Here is a 17,906-nt window from a genome sequence, read left to right as displayed (position 1 = left end):
ATGGTTGCTGAATGTTTTGTTCAATCGATTATAACAGTTTAGAACTGGATCATTCTTGGGGTATATTTGGGTACCTAGTGGTGATGGGGTTTTCATTGAATCGGGCCTGAAGGTATCCATAGGGTTCCTACGGTGTCTCTGGGATACCAGTAAGTCCCAAGGGGTATCAAGAGTTATGAATTTGTATTAATAGGGTATCCATGGGGTTTCTTGGGATTCCATTGGATTTCTCGGGGTCAAAAGATGTGCCACTAATTAACATCAAATAAACAACTGTTGAATTATAACACAAGAGAATGTTTTTAATGCAAATCTGAATCGGGGACTTCTTGCCTCAGTTGATATCCAAAAAGATTCTTTTTAATGCATAATTAGAGAAAATACATAATTAAATTTTTATTATAAAATGCATTTCCATTTTCCAATGCACATTTGTATCTATCAACATAAAAGCTGTTAATTAGTATTGGACATCATAGTACATTATTGATAAACCTTACTATGTACAGTTAAATATTCATTAAATAGATGTTTACAGGAATAAAAGCATGACCATTATCCTGAACACGTTGGTTTTAAAATACCTAATAGTTTTTGTTATAATACTGAAATTTTTTCCCAAATAAGAAAAATTTGCACTCAGCATATCAATTGAATATTAATCAGAATCAAATAACATGATGAACACGAAGTATAATTTGAAAAAAAAAAAACCCATAAAAATACACAAGGTCTGGATCTCCTGCAGGACTTTTTGATGACCCTGAATTGCTGCCCTATGAATCAAGAGGTTCTTGTTTGACCACTATGTCGTCCAGTACTGGAGCCTCCTTTTCTGAATAAACTGGTTCTGTGTCTGGATCTTCCACGGCCTGTTTTTCTTGTTTGATGATCATTCCTCCCACTCTCTTGATCACCTGGCCATGCTTATCCAAATCCAGACTCATGTCGATTGTGGTGACTTCTTCGCCGCAGTGCACGGTTTCCATGTGGGTTTGAACCGAGTCTGTGGTGGTGGTAAACCACTGACATTTCGAGCACTCAAAAATGTGGGCTTTCTCGTGTGCAAGCTTGTGCAACTCAAGCTCTTTCTGTTCACTGTTATAAAAATCACAATTGTCTCTTTCACACATGTATATTCGAGAAGACTTGCGTAACTTTCGAGCCACACAATCACGGAATACAACCTCTTCAGAAGAGTGCTGTTCCTTTATGTGGTTTTTCATTAAGCCCATTTCTTCTGTTACATAGCTAGTGGAGCAGTACAAACACTCAAACCCAACTAAGGGAGACACCGCTGGCACTACTTTACAACTACTAACAGAGGTTGATTCGGTGGAGCCAGATAGCTGAGCTGTAAAGGGTTGAAGCATTTTCTGAATTTCTGGATGGTTTTTTTTAATTTTATGCTCAGATATTGCATGATTTAAAACAGTCTCTTCACAGGTGTTAACAAATTTGCAGTTGTCCTGTGGGCAAATGCAGTAATAAGCAAACTGTCTTGAGATTCTCTTTTTCACATCAACTGTTCTAAGAGCTTCCTTCTTGTGCTTGGCTCTTATGTGCTTCCTCATCAGGTTACTTCCAAAGCATAGGTAGAAACAGTGCATGCATCTGTACATCGGGGGCTGATGCCCTTGAGCTCGCACTCGAACTGACGCCTCTATGGAAGCCTTTCTAGTTGGTCTTCCAGGCGACACGCCCCTTCCTGCTTCATCTTTAACGAATTCTGTCATCATTTTCTGCATCTCTTCCTCAGAAACTTCCAGGTGCAGGTCAATTTCTTCCTCCTCCCTTCCCTCTTCTTCCTCTTCTCCAGGACTGACCTCTGTTTTTTTACTCACAGGGTCTGGTTTTGATGAGGCTGGTCTAGAAGAGGCTTGTTTTGGTGTCTTCTTCTCCACTGGTTCAATGACAGGCAGAGAAGGAGGAGCTACCTCTGACTGATTTGTCTGCTCTTCTTCTTCTTCTTTGTGGTTTTCTTGGAGATGAACGTCAAGTAACTCTTCAATCCTAGTTTCCCATAAACAATGCCTGCAGAAGTAAACATGAGTCTTTTTCTTCAATTTGTGTGACTGTAAATCTTTCAGAACAGTTTGCAGGTCCTCGTGGTTTGACAGAATATGTTTTTTCACTCTGATGTTGTTATTGGAGGTATAGCTACAGTGAGTACAGGCATACTCAGCACTTTTAGAGGCCTTAAAGTTCTTTGCCATTTGGAATGCTTTCTGTGAAATTTTAGTGGAGAAGTTCCTGGTTAACTCTAAACATTTTTTGCTGGGCAAATCAACGTTTTCTGGACAATTATCAAGTAACCATGGAGTACAATTTTCAGAATGATTTAGGTATTCTTCAGTTTTTTTGGTAGTAAATGCACAGTTCTTTCTATGACAAAAGAAGACATATCTCCTCTGCTTCAACTTTACAGCTCTCATATCCAAAGCATAGAGTACACAACCTTGATGCCTCATTTGTAAATGCTCTTTGACTTTGAAGCATACTGGGGCAATAAAGTTACAGTGTGCGCACTTGTAGGTAAGGGGATATTTCTTCTTCTCTTCTTCTGGAATGTACTCTTCATCATCACTCTCCTCCTCTGGTCCATTTTCATTCATTACAGCCGATGTGGCTGAATCATAGTTTTTGGTAGAACTCGGGAGCCCACTTCCATCCAGTGGTGGTGACAAAGTCTTCTCCTGGGTCTGGTTAACATTCCCGTACAGAAGTGGGAGGTTTGGCGAGGTGTACATCTTGGCGTCTCGCTCCTTGATTTTGTTCATCTCCTCCTGAGAAGACACCAGCATGGCCACGTACTTGTGAGCCTTGCCAGAGTGGTGGGAGTTCAGGTGCGTTTTGAGGAATGTCTGACTGAGAGTCACAAAGTTACAGTAGCCACAGTTCCAACACAGTCCGGAGGACACAGTGACGGTGTTACCACTCTTGCCTGTAGTGGTAGTCTGCATGTTACCGCTGGATGCCGGCTGCTGGTTACTGGGAGGAGCAGGGGACTGTTTGGTACCAGCATATGATTGGTTCACTGTAGACTTTGGTATATTTGAACTGTTGCTGGCAGAAGGTTTCGGCACTTTTCCTACTACTGGAATATTTATATTTTTCTTTGTTCTTGGCGTCAGGATTTTGTCTGTAGATTCACTATTACTGGGAGTGTAATTGTTCTCATCCTCGACTTCCTCTACTTCCATATCAAAAGCATCATATTCCTCATTTTCTAATGATTTCTCCTGATCCTTTCTAAATTTTTTTGGTGCTGGTTCTGATATTTTTTCGATGCGCCTTTTCTTTTCATTTGTTTGAAGTGCAAAGAAATCTGGCTGAAATATGCAGTATTTTAGAGTCTTTGCAATTTCTCTAAATTCATTATGGGTTCGTTCAGCATGATTTATAACATTTGCTCTAGAAAATGACTGGTAATTACAACACTTGCAATGAAACCGATGCTCCATGACATGTTGTAATAAAACTTCTTTGTTTTCATTTTTAAAGGGGCAAAAATTGCACCAATAAAACTTAAAATTATTTTGCATATTCATTTCTGCATTATTCACTGCATAAGATTTGGAGACTAAGCCACACACCACATCATGTTTCATCTTTTCAAAAATATCTTCTACATTGGCGTCCCCGACCGAGAGTTCTACCAGAGAGTCACTCAGATTCGGCAAATCTTCTTGCATCAAGACACAAATCTGTGTTGGGCTCTTCGGGCGAAGCATGCGTCCTGACTTTTGGGACTGATACTCCTCGTACCAGCTTTTAGACCGTGGTTTGTATAGCGCTGTATCAGTACTGCTCAAGATTTCGTGATTTTTTTGGAGCAGATCATCTATCACAGAATTCACTGCTTTTTCACCTGTTTCTTTATTGCTTAAAATTGACTTGAACTTTTGACTGGATTCTTCATTTGATGTGTTTCTTTCCTCTTCAGTCTCTGTTTCTCCATTTTCTGTTGATCCCATTGCTTCATCATATTCTGGATCCAAGGGTTCGTCTTTCACAATGACACCTTCCTCCATAGTGCCTGAAAAATATTTAATTTTTATAAACATTAAATTTATTAAGTTCTTTTTTCCGTAAACCACTACCCAGGTAGGTTGAGGAAGCATATGGACAATTTAGCGTCTTATTTTGATTATAAAAATAATTTTACAATTCATGGTTAAATTACTGTTCTGAATTAGACCTAAAACTTATTATTTTTAAATAGATGTCAATGCAATAAAATCAGGTTAAGTACAATTACTAATTACAAATACTGTGGAATCATTATAGATTTTCTGGTGGCTCAATTTTCGTGGAATTTGTGGGTACCTCTCATCCACGAAATAACATCATCCATAAATTGATAAATTAGGGTAATAAAGTCATATTTCTTTTTGTAGATATATAAGAATACCCAAAATTACTTCACCACGAAAATGTAAAATTTAAGGCATCCACGAAAATTGGCCCCCATGAAATTTAATGATTCCACAGTAAATGTCAGCTAGTGCATTAAAATCAGGTAGTACATTACTACCTCCTCAGTGCATTATCACATGATAAGTTAACTATAAATAGCTAAGGTAAATTCCTTAATATAAAATGAAATAGCACAACACTACCTTGCAGTTTTCAGTAAATTTAACAATAATCATCATTGACAAGTAAATTTAAGGCACAACATCTCAGTTTTATAAAAAGCTACTGCAAGAATCCAATATTCTCTTCAATTTAATACTGGTAGTTATACATCAGGTTCTCAAAAAAATAATCCCATCTTTTATCAGTTATCAAAGCAACACATAACACAGGATTTTAGCGGCATTTTTTTTTAGTTAATTACCATTGTTAAACTATAGATACATGTTAAATAATAAGTTAAAAATATACAGGGTAGTGTTGTTTTAGTTGGATTTTTATATCTTAAACATAGAGGAAAGCCTGGTTGAGAACTAAAAGGATAATTACATAGTATTTATAACCTTACTGGTGGCTACCAGTTCTCATCTTCACAACGTCAAGGTTTTGTGATTACGGAACCCCGTGGAGTTCCGTAATCACAAAACCTTGACGTTGTGAAGATGACCAGTTCTCAACAAGAACCATTTCTCGCCAGTGCATTGTTACCTCATTTTTCGTATATTATTTTATGTGTTGATAAAATGATGTAACAATGCATTGGCAAAAATGGTACTCAGCGAAAACTGGTTGCACGCCAGTAGCAAATACTTTATAAAGTTAACACTTTGTTCCAATATTCTCTATAATAAATGACATAAGGCCTAAAAAAAATGTTGTGTGTTTAGGGTAACCCGACGTAACATACAAAGATGCCCCGACCCTACCATTTTTAGATGTCTGTTTTTATCCGATTGTGAATTTTATATTATTTCTATTTAAAACAAGTGAAAAGCTGTCAATGTGACAGCAAACCAGGTTTTCTTTTATGTGAACTTTATCCATAATCCATGTCAACCCATATCCAGTGAAATGGTGTACCCCTATATGCAATATTTTGCCAAAAAGTGACTAAGTTCAAAAGCTGGTATTTTTTTCATAAATTATCAGAAATCAAAATCCTAGCAATATGCACACCTCTGATATACCTTATGTACAATTGATCTGCAAAAGAACAACTTCCTATCTTGAAATCTGTAGGAGGAGTTATACATACAATGATGGTACCCTATATGCAATATTTTGCCAAAAGTGACTAATTTCAAAAGCTAGTATTTTTTTCATAAATTATCAGAAATCAAAATCCTAGCAATATGCACACCTCTGATATATGTACAATTGATCTGTAAAACAATAACTTCCTATCTTGAAAACTGTAGGAGGAGTTATCCGTACAATGAGGGTACCCTATATGCAATATTTTGCCAAAAAATGACTAAGTTCAAAAGCTGGTATTTTTTTCATAAATTATCAATTAAAATTGGTGCCTAAACATCAAGGTGCCTAAACGTTTTGTCCACTGTGTGCCGAAAAGTCTTGGAGGCGAAAACATATAACACCCAAAATTAAAAAAAATCCCAACCTACCTAACCTAATTTTTTCATCAGTGTTACCCTAAACACACAATTTTTTTTAATAGGCCTAAATTCAGAATTTGATATTGTGATCAAATATTTAAAAAAGTGGTGAAAACTCATCACATTAAAAAAATATTGTTGACACTAAAATATCTTAAAATTGGTGCCTAAACATCAAGGTGCCTAAACGTTAAATGTCCACTGTGTGCCGAAAAGTCTTGGAGGCGAAAACATATACCACCCAAAATTAACCCCCCCCCCCCCCCCCCCCCGTGCATAATAATCCAACACGTTTTAAAAAAGGAACACAGGATAGTAACGAAACTACACGTAAAAAATTATTTTACAGACTGTGGTTAACATATGCAGTATAATGCAGCTGCCTGTAAGTAGACTGAATTTCCAGCGTCAGTCTGTGTGTAAATAGTCTCGACAATCGATCAACAAAAATGTCGGACAGTGCACAATTTACGTCTAAAATTTCTTTATTTATGCAACATCTGGACTTTTTTAAAACACCTTACCTGGTGATTGTGAATTTTTCACCACAAACTTGAGTATAGCAGTTTGTCAATGTAATTTGACGACTGCAAACTCGCGTGATTTTTTTGCTCCAAGTCCGTCGGTCTGTTACCGATTCACACACTCGGCCATCAACGCGATTTATGGATGACGTGAAACAAGGGCATTAACTCGAGTATAATATTTATCAATACAGAAATCACAATCTTACAAATGACACGCCATCAGGTCACCAAGACATTATCCCAGCATAAACCACTACTTTCTTAAAATTAAAGTGTCTTTTTTTTTAAACCCATTAAAATCCTTTTATGTCCCATGGGCCACATTGCTAACCTGAAACTCCAGCTCTATAGTTACTTATATAAAATGTTTTAATAGACCAATCCACACTTTACAAAAGTAATATGTCCCTTAATTGTCCACCATCTTTGGGGGGAAACCCATAGATTTTTAAGCTGAATATTTCCTATGACCTTATAAATTTCAACAAATATAAACTATAACTGAATTGATCCAAATGATTTTGTAATGTTTTATTCTTAATCAGTTTGAAATACATAATTGCTCTTGAAAATGTGTCAAAATATGAAGATATAAGTTACAGTACAAAAATTGTAGCAAACAATTATTCAAGTATTTCTATATTGGAAAATATTGGATGCACCATGACCAATTTTCACCCAGTGAACTTGAACTTGCACAAATGACCAAAGCTCAAGATCAGGGCATATCTTCAGATCACAGACAATCTTTGTTTCAAGTTATTATAGCTTATACCGTACAAACTACGTATAAATCATTTTCTATAAAAAGATATGGCCTAGACAGGAATCATTCATTTTTTATAACAGTAACCTAGTTGAACTAATTATAGATATGATCTGAGGTCAAGAACACGGCACACCCTTCCGTCATTGTTGAAGTAATAGATTCTAAATAATGTTCCTCCATAGGAAAGATATGGACCAGACACAATTGCACAGACATGCAGACAGTCAGATTCAATTTGATAGAAATATGACAAAGTGATTCCTTTCTACCCCTCCCAAACTAATAGATCACAAAACCTGTACATGTTAAATTTATACCTTTTTTTTATTCCTGAACTTGAACTGTATTGAATTAATTCTCTTCACACCAATTAACCCCAAAGTAGCATGGGGTGCATGATTCAACAAAAAGTATAGTGCTTTGAGTTCACAATCAACTAAAATATTTCAGAAACATGCAATTAAAGTACAAATACAAATAGGTTTATTAATGTTGCAGAATTATAACCAATATGAGGTCAAGAAATGTTGTTTTGAAATATAAATGCTGAGATGTTAATTAGCCTCTGCTTTTAATTATATTTTAAACAACATTTTGAGACCAAAGAGCTGAGTTATCCTGCAATATTCACAATAACTAGAACTTTATTTCTTTTTTACTAGCAGCCCAAATTTTTAATGATCAGCTGGTGCCAGGCTATATTATAGGTATATATCTCTGATCCGAAACTGTAGATTTAATTGCGAGAAGCAATACATTCTAGGAAAAGGGGACTTTTAACTCTTGCTTCAAATTTTTGGACAAGGGCATGTTAATTAACTTGAGGCGTTTGCGACTTTATTTGTGGTCTTCTATACTGGAGAATAGTGGCCAAGGCATATCTCTTTGATCTCAGCAATTACTGCACGTACAGTAGTAGAATTCTTAATACTGCATCAACTGCTTCATGACTGCTATTAATTATTTATAATGCTAAAGAGGAAACAGAACTTTACTTCTTTCAACTGTAAATGAGATTTCCCTTCACTATGTGTTTGTACTAATAATTTATGCATTTATTTATAAACATTAAAATGCTTTTTTTGATGATTCATGTGGGATACAATCTTCAATTAGGCAGCAACATATTTGCAGAAAAATACATAACCCACAGATTTTAAAATGTTGTTTTTATTTTTTGTACGAATGTAAACTAATCTAATGAAAGGATGATAAAAATGCGGCATTCAGGATTTTATATATACTCTTGAAATTTGATGAAAGACGGATAAATCACGTTACTCACATAAGATTAGTCTCAATCGGGACTCGAACTCATGGCCTCTGGCAAACAATGTCAGTGCTCTATAAACACTGAGCTTAAGTCTACTGAAACCCAATATATTGACAGATAGTCACGTGTTCACCTGTGAATCTGAGGGGTGCACGTGTTCAACAGATTGGGTACCATGTGCAGCGAGCCCTTGCTAAAATTCCCTATTCCCATTACCTGCAACACAAATTTTGGCGAGCAAATGCTATAGCACCTGCTCTGCATTGACATGTACATGCATGCATGCACAGTCTCTATGAATGTCTCGATGACATCATAATATACTCATACACATACCAGTTTCTTCTTCTTTTAGTTTTGCATCGATTTCATGCAGGATCTGTGGGGGAAAATTCCAAATGAATAAAAAAACAAACAGAAAACTATTGTGCTCTTCAACTTTACTAAAAAAATGTAAAATGTGGTAAATACCTCAGGCTGTGGTGCGATTTTCCTAAACTTTGCCAACTGACTGTCACAGTTTACCGGTGAGGTGTTGGACACTCTCGGTATATGTTTACGTCTAGGGGCGGGTAGTAGTACAGTATCTGTCTTATACACCTTATCAAAACTTTCTCTTATTTTTTGTTTTGTGGCTTTGTTTTTCTCCTCCGATTTAAATACTGATTCGATCGTTCTTAAGCATTTTCTACACAGTCCAGCATTACACCCTTCGAGTTCAAGTTCGAGTTCTTCCGATTTTTCAGTAACTTTCTTTATGTAATCTATCCTTTCAGCGTTCAGTCTCATTTTTGATTCATAGAATTTATGAACGATTTCTTTTCCGTTAGCATTCTTTTCATATTTTACAAAAGAAAAACCACAAACAATGCATGTATCGCCTATAACACAAACTTTCCTCGGTTTCATGGACTGCGACATGGTTGTGGGGTTTTTTTCTTAACACCTCGGGCATCAACCGACCAGCAAAGTGGAAGGAGGGATTTGATTGGTTAGCAGAAAAAGGTGACCTACTTTGAGCGGATTTTCTATCCTGTGCGGATCAATATACAAATTCCAAGGAGGGCATGGGTTCATAATTTCACTGCCATGTGGTCTTGCCGCCTAGAGCTGGGGGAGGGGGGTGTTTAAAAAATATGTGTAAACCCTTAGATTTTTAGTTTCAATCATTTATTTCGTTACATAAAAGGATCATTCACAGTGGCGGATCCAGGATTTGTTGAAGGGGGAGTGGGCCAAAGTTCAGGGGTCTGGGGCAGCCTTGAGGGCTCCAATGGGTGGCATGGGGCCAGGTTCGTCCCCCGTAAGCTCCCATGTTTGCGAGGGGGGGGGGGGTGTTGACGTATTTAAAACACTTTTTTATGCTATTCTATAGTTACACTTGACACATTGATATCAAATATGAATAACAACAAAAACTGATTTTCTATAGTTCTTCTATCTTTTTTTTTTAAATTCTAATCACAAAAAAAGGGGGAGGGGTGCTCTAATTTTTTTTATCCGACAATATTTATATATATATACTGTCATCAACATGTACATCTCTTTGACCAAGCAAAAAATAGCCGTACATTCGATTTTTTTCGATATATATCAGCTGGAATTATTTTATTTTACCATTGAAGTTATTATAATGAACTTTTTTTTCTTTTATATATATGTTATATATATGGTTTTTTGTTCAAGAAAATAAGAAATGTTGTATACAATCGAACGTTTGTAAATGCAATCACATATGCATGGTTTTCAATTTTAAAATGTGTTTTGAATTAAATCCTCTCTTGAAATCTTGTATTCTCCAGTTTATAAAATGAATGGGGAAATTAATATACGGAAATGACAACAGTTTTGTTTTTCTTATCTTTTGTTAAATATATTAAAAACTGAACATAGTTAGAAATTATGCTTTTGCAAACTTATATTTTAATATATTTGAATAGATTTAATTGGGAAAAAATAGATTCAAAATTGTATTTTACGACTAAACCAAGTGGGCATTTGCGCCATCTTATTCCTCCATCTTCTTTGAACAGATTTCCCAATAAAAGGTGGGTCGGTGGAATATTTTACAACGACATTCAAGAGTTTGTATGTAATTTGTGTATAATTACTTAATAATCAAATTGGGGACGAGTTTGAATAAATTCGGAAAACATACAAAGAACTATCATGTTTAACCAAACACTTTTAGATTGCTTAAAATCAAATCTGCTCATCATATTCATAACTAAGGATGTCCAAAGTTAATTCTATTTTTAACGTCACCCGCGCGCGTGGGTTTAGGAGATATAGTCGTTCAAAAAAAAACAAAAAAACCCTCCAAATTCCAATGTTCAGTTTTATCTTTTCCAGTTGATTTAACTTTTTGCAACTAGCTAGAATACCGTAATAGAAATTTGTAGAAATACAAAATGTCTATTGAACAATATGGACGATTTATCAGATAATCCATGGAATTGTCTTTACAACTGACAGAAAAGGTCAATAAAACACCCAGTTACGCTTCACGGTTTATAAAAAGTGTAAACTGTTCCAATCCATTTTATTTAAGTATAAATTAGGTAGCTATATGATTTATTCCTGAATAAGTTATTACATGACAAATCCCTAGTGGGGTGCAAGGGACAAAGCGCCGGGTGGAACCGTAAAATTAACTTCAATGTTGGTGCATGTTTCTGTTAACGAAAGAATCAACAGATTTGCAACTACAGTACTGTAATTAAAAGATGTTCTCTCAAATTAAATTAATATTCTTTGCCACCTTAAAACTATCGATTCTTCTGATATCGCTTTGTTGTATTTTGAAAAAGCATAAGCCATGCTGATTTCACAAGAATGGCAACGTTTATATTAATATTGCATAATTATTTGCTGAACCCACAAAATAAATATTTGATATTTTTACATTTTAACGCCTATTGATATACATATCGAAGTTTCAGTTATAACCACTATAGTTTCTAAAGCATAGACATATTTAGGCATATGTAACATTGACTTTGTCTTTATGTTCCATTTTAAATTCTCCATTGTCATTCAATATATGCATTGTAAAAATTTAAATGAATCAATATTCTTATCTATTCATTTCACGTAGACGTAATTGAAATTATGCACAGCTTTAAATATACACGTACTAACAAAACTTAAATGCAAATTAAATATGCAACGGACAATGGGAGGAGGCGGGGGATTAGCCCCCCCCCCCCCCCAGATCTGCTTTTGGGACAGTGGTTTTAGACGATGGAGAAGCCGTAGCGGATCCAAAATGTCAAATTAGGCTAAAACGCGTGTAAATCACGATAAATATTATTATAGATTTGTTCTTTAACTCGTTGATATGAGCACCCATGCATTAAAAATGCTATGAGAAAATAAATTCGATATGTGTGTAAACTGTACACTCGCACAACACACGAAATCCATCAATATTAAACCAATTAAACATTGCTTATTCGGTAATTGTTTGAAGGTACGATTGTACAGTACTAACCCCCCCCCCCCCCCTTTATAATGACGATGAATTCTAAATGTGTAGGGAGGGACCTATACAAATGTGAATTTTTAACTCAAATTTTAAAGATTCGATAACATTCAGATATTAAGGTATTCAATTTATAATGAAGGGATATTGAACAATTTTGAATCATTTTAAACTAGTTAAATATGTCTTGCTAGATAAGTATGCTATGAAACCAAATTCACATGACAGACAACATATAAGGAGCTGGTCATTTTTCACCTTAAGTTTTTTTGAAGAGTTGTCTCTTAAAAACTTTTGCTTGAGTGACCCCTTAACACCCCCGGAGAACGTGTCAGCTACAAAGCTAGGAAAGGCAAGCACGTATGTTGCAAAGATCGATGTAGAATTTCCACGCTTTAAATTATTGACTGATCAGGTGTAAAATTAGTGAAAAATACCCCTGTAAGTGATGGGTTGATGTTAAACTGGAAAAGCCGGTATATATAGTTGATTCAGACATTGAACTTTCCTTCTATATCTTTGCGAGGCGAGTGGAACTCAGATTTTTAAAAACATTTTCACATGAGGATTGATACATAGGTGACGATTGTTAACTCCACCTATACAATGTTCATCTGGTTAATTATACACGCGCGGAGTGAAAGTGTTTTAGGATTTACGTGTTTATTAGTCTCCGTGCTATGTTCTGAGTGTTTTCAACAGGAGGGAATTAAAATGATTAAAACTGTCAACCGCGCGATGGCTTCTTTAACGATTTTATCTCCAAATTCGCGGAGCAATTTAAGTCTACTAAATTAATCGCAAGTGTTTTTTTACAAGACGGAACTTCAATTAAAATAACGACAGGATATCTGCCTGTGCAAATAGACAAAGTTTAATGAGATCTACGTTTTGCAAACAATAGCTTAGCACATGCAGACACACGGGAAAGAGAAAGGGGTCCGATTTCTCCGTTATTACCTGGATATCCATGTCTGTCTATTGATTCTAGGACATGTGAGTATAATTGGTAGTTAGTGTAAATGTACTTGGTGAAAGTATTTTAAATTGTGAAACAGTGTGCTTACGTCATTATTGTCGGATGCTGAGGGTGGGGATTGTTTTGTATCTCCAGTAAACCCCCATCTCTCTCTCTCTCTCTCTCTCTCTCTCTCTCTCTCTCTCTCTCTCTCTCTCTCTCTCTCTCTCTCTCTCTCTCTCTCTCTCAGTTCTTCAGCATCCCTAAGTGTGTATGATGCTTTACTGCAATTTGTAAAGAGGGCGCCGTACAAACTTGAGCATGAACATGTATCCAAATCAGATTGCAATATATCAGTCTTTCATAATTTGATACCGTCAAGTAGATTTTAATTACTCAAAACTTAATCAGTTGTAATTAGCTGACACGCCAGTTTTGGAACAAGAATCTGTTCGACCTCAGGTGTTAAGACACCGATATCTCGTCGTTGTATCAACAGTTCCCGGCTTACACAGTCCCCGGGCTTTGTAATATACCCAGGCTCACAGCCCCTTGTTGATCACAGAGGCGCATTTGTATGCTTGGGATATTTAATGTGTTGTGTAGAACAGCGCCTCTATCGATGTATCAATACTTGGGGGTATGTTTCCATTGTGTCGTAATTCAAAGACACTCATAATACACCCAGTTACTTAAGACAGATTTATATAAAAACGACCACGACAAACAAACCAAATTTTATACAAATACCAAACCAACTTAAAAGCTCTCGGCAAGAGGCTGCTCCTTTATGTCCTGTTTTGGGGGAAGGAAGAGTAAAGGAACTGGATTATAGAGTTAATTTTACTACCTGTCCAATAGAAGTTTCAGATCATGAAATGGTTTACCAAACACAGGTTTGCTTTTACGCTTATTTGTTCACTTTCTCCTTCAAAAATTTTCGCAATTTTGCGACATTTTTACAGACAAATGGCGAAGCTAAGTGTGTATTGACTATAAAGGAGCTCTAGCCCCCATACATGTCGTGTTTTCTGTAATTAGCTGTCTAATTAAGGACGAGTTATTGAAAACCCATGCAATCGGAACGCTGACCAGTTCGGTGATCGCGGCGATAATCTGATTTTGATATCGATCAATATATCCCAATCAATTCAAGAGCCGCGACTGTACTGTCGCGATAAGAAATTTGATTGACTTTTTCGGGGGACCTCATGAGTACTTCAGAATTTTGACGGGTTAACCCAATTTGACAATTTATTGGTATTCTTTTTTTTGGCAAATTTATTATGATAGCTATGTAAACTTTCCCCTTTTTGTCTTACAATAGCAATGCTGACAGATATGGTGAAATATGGGGTTAAAGAAAATTGTTTCCTACGTATGGCCAAGATAAGATGATTTATCTTTAAACGGTGTTGCGGAATTATGATAGATTTTATTAACGCCCCACGTGAATCGTATTAGAAAACCTTTACATTGATTTTTCAATTAAGGCCTGATTTTTGGTGGCAAGAGTCATTTCAGTTCTTTTCACCTTAAAAATAAACTTTATACGATCAACACATAAAGTTTGTTAACTTTAAACTACGTCAATTTTTTCTGGTTATTTTCACCTCGGCGAACATGATTTATCGATCGTTAATTTGTTGTGATCCAATTTTGTTATATTCCAGGGGAAGGTCCTTTGACGTTGTGTGAAATTCTTAAAGAGAAAAAGACGAAACTTGTGAAGCGGGTATTAATAAAAACCTCTTAATTATCAAAAAGTAAATAAAGTTTGTTACACTGTGTGACAGGAATTAAATCTTTGATACCTACGCCCGCTAATCACGGCGCTGGATTGTGTCACATCGTATATTAATTTTTTTGAGATCCCACACAGAGAATAGCAATAACACAAAGGTATATATACCGGAGAGACATTCTAGTCATGGCAGAGGTGTCACACATCAGGAACGCAACGAATAGAACGCGACCTCTTGGCGAAGTCAAAGATGACATCGCGTATATGGTGGAGCAAGAGTCGAGGTACGCCCCCCGAGACGACTTCAACGACCAGGCAGGCGATGTTCAGAAGATGAAAGATGTGAAGGAAAGCATACGCCATGCCGCGCTCATCAATATTGTGGCTGCTGTCAACGATTCTTGCGATGACGACACAACCAGTTCCCATCTTCTGGAACAGACTCAAAGAAGTACCGACGGGAATATGACTCTGATCTCCAACCTCGTGTTTCACAGAGACAGATCAATCTCTTTTCCAAAGCCCCAACTTTTCTTCGAACCGCCAAAAACACTGTCAACGAAAAAGCCGCTGTTTTATAGAAACTCGAAAGATGAAGTTCTGGAAGACATCGAACAAAGGAAGCGATGTGTGTCCCTCACGAGAACCCGTGTACCGATGGCTACCCCAGAGGACGAAAGCGAGAAATCGTTGTCGGACAGACCCAAAAGCGAAGGTCTTCAGTTTTCTGTGTCGATACAGCAACTAAAGGATAACAACAAATCAAACCCGCCAAATCCACCATGGATTGAAAATTCATCGAAAGTGAAAAACGCGCGTTCGATGAGTCCAAGAAGACGGTTTGTTTCACTGAACAAAAAAATAGAGACAAAGTCGGGAGCTTCAATCCCCAAATGTGAAGCAGTGGACATAATGGACGCAACAGAATGTTTACAAAATCGAATTAAGCCTCCACCTTCTGTTTCCCACATTGAAAGTTACGGAGAGCAAGTGGATAACTCTGAAAACGATTCCTTGTATAGGGCGCGATCGCTTCCGTCGCTTTTTCCCGTAAAGAAAAAGAAGGAAACAAAGACCAGTGACAAAAGTGAAAATGAAAGAAGTAGTGCAGAAAAAGAGAAAAGCAAACTAATTTCTCCGTTCAAAAGACCTTCTGCAACGACATATGGGTGTCTTCCAAATATGGTTATGGGTAAAACTATTCAAACGAAATCTGACAGTGAATCGAACTTAATACAAGAGCAGAAATTTTACAAACGTGTTGAAAAGGTATCGTCTGCTATCAAGGAGACAATTTCTAAATTCGAAACTTCGGCAGAACCTCCAAAAACCGACGGAGTTGTTATCTCGTTAGAAGGTCGCTCTATACCAAATCCCCGAAACCCGAGTTCGTCCGGTAATTCTAGACCTCGGGAGAAACGTCTGCTTTGCCGACCACAGACGGGACCAGATTACATGAAAATGAACTCCGTCCAAGAACAGAGCATTTTGCATGATCTGGATCATCATTTCGGTGAACTTCAGAAGACGTTGTCTCAACGAAGTAGTCAGTGGAGTGCTAATATGAATCCGTCAACTCAGTCTACAGATCAAGACATAGCAAATTATGGACTAGTAGGCAGAAAGTTCAAATCAAAATTAAAGGATAAGATGTCGAGTGAAAAGAGTAAATCACTTGTACAGAAGATGGGGTTCAAACCAAAGTCAACCAAAAGAGTGACTTTTGCACCGGTTGAGGATAGGCTAAATAATAATAATGGTAGTGACGATTTTAAAAGTTTCGTTAATTCTGTTTGTGAAGAAAGGCAGGACTCGTCTAGAACCAAAAGATCTATAAATCAAGTTAAAATTGGTTCCTCGTCAATGAAAGCAGTGTCATCTGGAGAACTTTCTCGTCTTAAGAAACGCATAATTCCAGAGGAGTTTAACAGCGATACCAAACCCAAGTATGACGTATTGGACAATATTAGGATTTCTGGTATGTCTTCTAGAGAAGGCAGCGTTCCTCCGCGGCCGCCATCGCGCATGTCTGACGTCAGATCAATGGCGTCCGAAGGAGCAACGTCATCATATTTGGATGAAGTCGCGTTCGATTGGAACGGTCGTGAAACCGATGCCGCCGATCGCGCTAGTTCCAGCGTGCCCAAGAGTTACGGTGCGTCCTCGTTCTACCCAGACAGTACAAAAATAAAACTTAACTTTAACCATTATAAGTACGAAGACTCTGATGAAAGTTCTGAGGATGATGATGAAGATTATGAAGATGGCAATGAGACTTATAGGGTCGTCAAAGCAGTGGATCTGGGGACCTTGTCCGGATATCAGCACAGAAAGTTCCGGAAACCGACGACAAATCTTGAGACGTCGACAACTCATTTTGTCAAGATTAAGGTTAAGTAAGATTTCTCCAATACAGTTCTGAAAATAACTACAGAACAGCCAGACTTGAATGAAGATCAATACAGACAGGACCAACAACTGAAGTATTCGGGAACAGGATAAGACTTATTTACGACCTGTATATTTATCTATTCTCTTCTCATTACCATAAATAAATGCTTTCCAAATCAATAAGGAATTAAGAAAGCTAAGACAAATCCCATTATCAGTAGAAACGATACCCCGGTTACCTGTGCATTCCAAATACAGATTCGAATCATATTACAATGACAACAGAGCGGAATATCGCCAAACAAATGTTCCGTTCGTTATCAGGTGGATTAATGTCATTTATACTTCTGAAGGAAAAATGTGATAAATTAGGAACGGATGAGCGTTGTCCGGTGAGGAGGTTTCCAGGCTGGGCTTTATTGTGGGGGGATTTTAAGCGCTGCCATTCACAATGTGGGTCTGGAAACTGTACGATGTCTGTTCAATGGTGGAGATAACAATCTGTGTTTTTACAACGGACGGTTCTCTGCACAGGGCTGCGCAAAGTCTATTGTTGTGTTACAAAACGTGCCAAATATTAATTATTGTTTAAACAATAAATCGACTGAAATAATATATGCTTCTTGTTGGTTAGGTGCCCCATACCATGTCTAAAAATAAATACTACATGTAGTATTCACATATTTACAGTTCCGATGAGAGAGAGAGAGAGAGAGAGAGAGAGA

General features: G+C 36.9%; 2 protein-coding genes across 5 annotated transcripts; one reads left to right on the top strand and one right to left on the bottom strand.

Annotated features, from left to right (window-relative positions):
- Window positions 1-383: 383 nt before the first annotated feature.
- Window positions 384-9,552, bottom strand: LOC105334099 (zinc finger protein 423). Of its 3 annotated transcripts, XM_011437423.4 has the most exons (3): window positions 9,076-9,552; window positions 8,941-8,983; window positions 384-4,039 (listed from the first exon to the last, which is right to left on the bottom strand). In XM_011437423.4, exons 1-3 carry the CDS (start codon window positions 9,523-9,525, stop codon window positions 777-779), a joined length of 3,756 nt encoding a protein of 1,251 aa, XP_011435725.3. In that variant the 5' UTR covers window positions 9,526-9,552; the 3' UTR covers window positions 384-776. The 3 variants fall into 3 exon arrangements, with proteins under 3 accessions (XP_011435725.3, XP_065921263.1, XP_011435726.3); XM_066065191.1 differs by lacking the exon at window positions 8,941-8,983 and having other exon boundaries at window positions 9,076-9,195; XM_011437424.4 differs by lacking the exons at window positions 8,941-8,983; window positions 9,076-9,552 and adding an exon at window positions 6,560-6,720.
- A 2,917-nt stretch (window positions 9,553-12,469) lies between these two features.
- LOC105334098 (uncharacterized) lies at window positions 12,470-17,523 on the top strand. Of its 2 annotated transcripts, none has more exons than XM_066067150.1 (2): window positions 12,470-13,084; window positions 14,720-17,523. In XM_066067150.1, the coding sequence occupies exon 2, from the start codon at window positions 14,977-14,979 to the stop codon at window positions 17,188-17,190; it is 2,214 nt and encodes a 737-aa protein (XP_065923222.1). In that variant the 5' UTR covers window positions 12,470-13,084; window positions 14,720-14,976; the 3' UTR covers window positions 17,191-17,523. The 2 variants fall into 2 exon arrangements, with proteins under 2 accessions (XP_065923222.1, XP_011435722.3); XM_011437420.4 differs by lacking the exon at window positions 12,470-13,084 and adding an exon at window positions 13,765-13,942.
- The last annotated feature ends 383 nt before the right edge of the window (window positions 17,524-17,906 follow it).

The sequence above is a fragment of the Magallana gigas genome, chromosome 7, assembly GCF_963853765.1.
Source record: "Magallana gigas chromosome 7, xbMagGiga1.1, whole genome shotgun sequence".
Lineage (NCBI taxonomy): Eukaryota > Metazoa > Mollusca > Bivalvia > Ostreida > Ostreidae > Magallana > Magallana gigas.
This window is presented reverse-complemented; position numbering and strand designations above follow the sequence as displayed.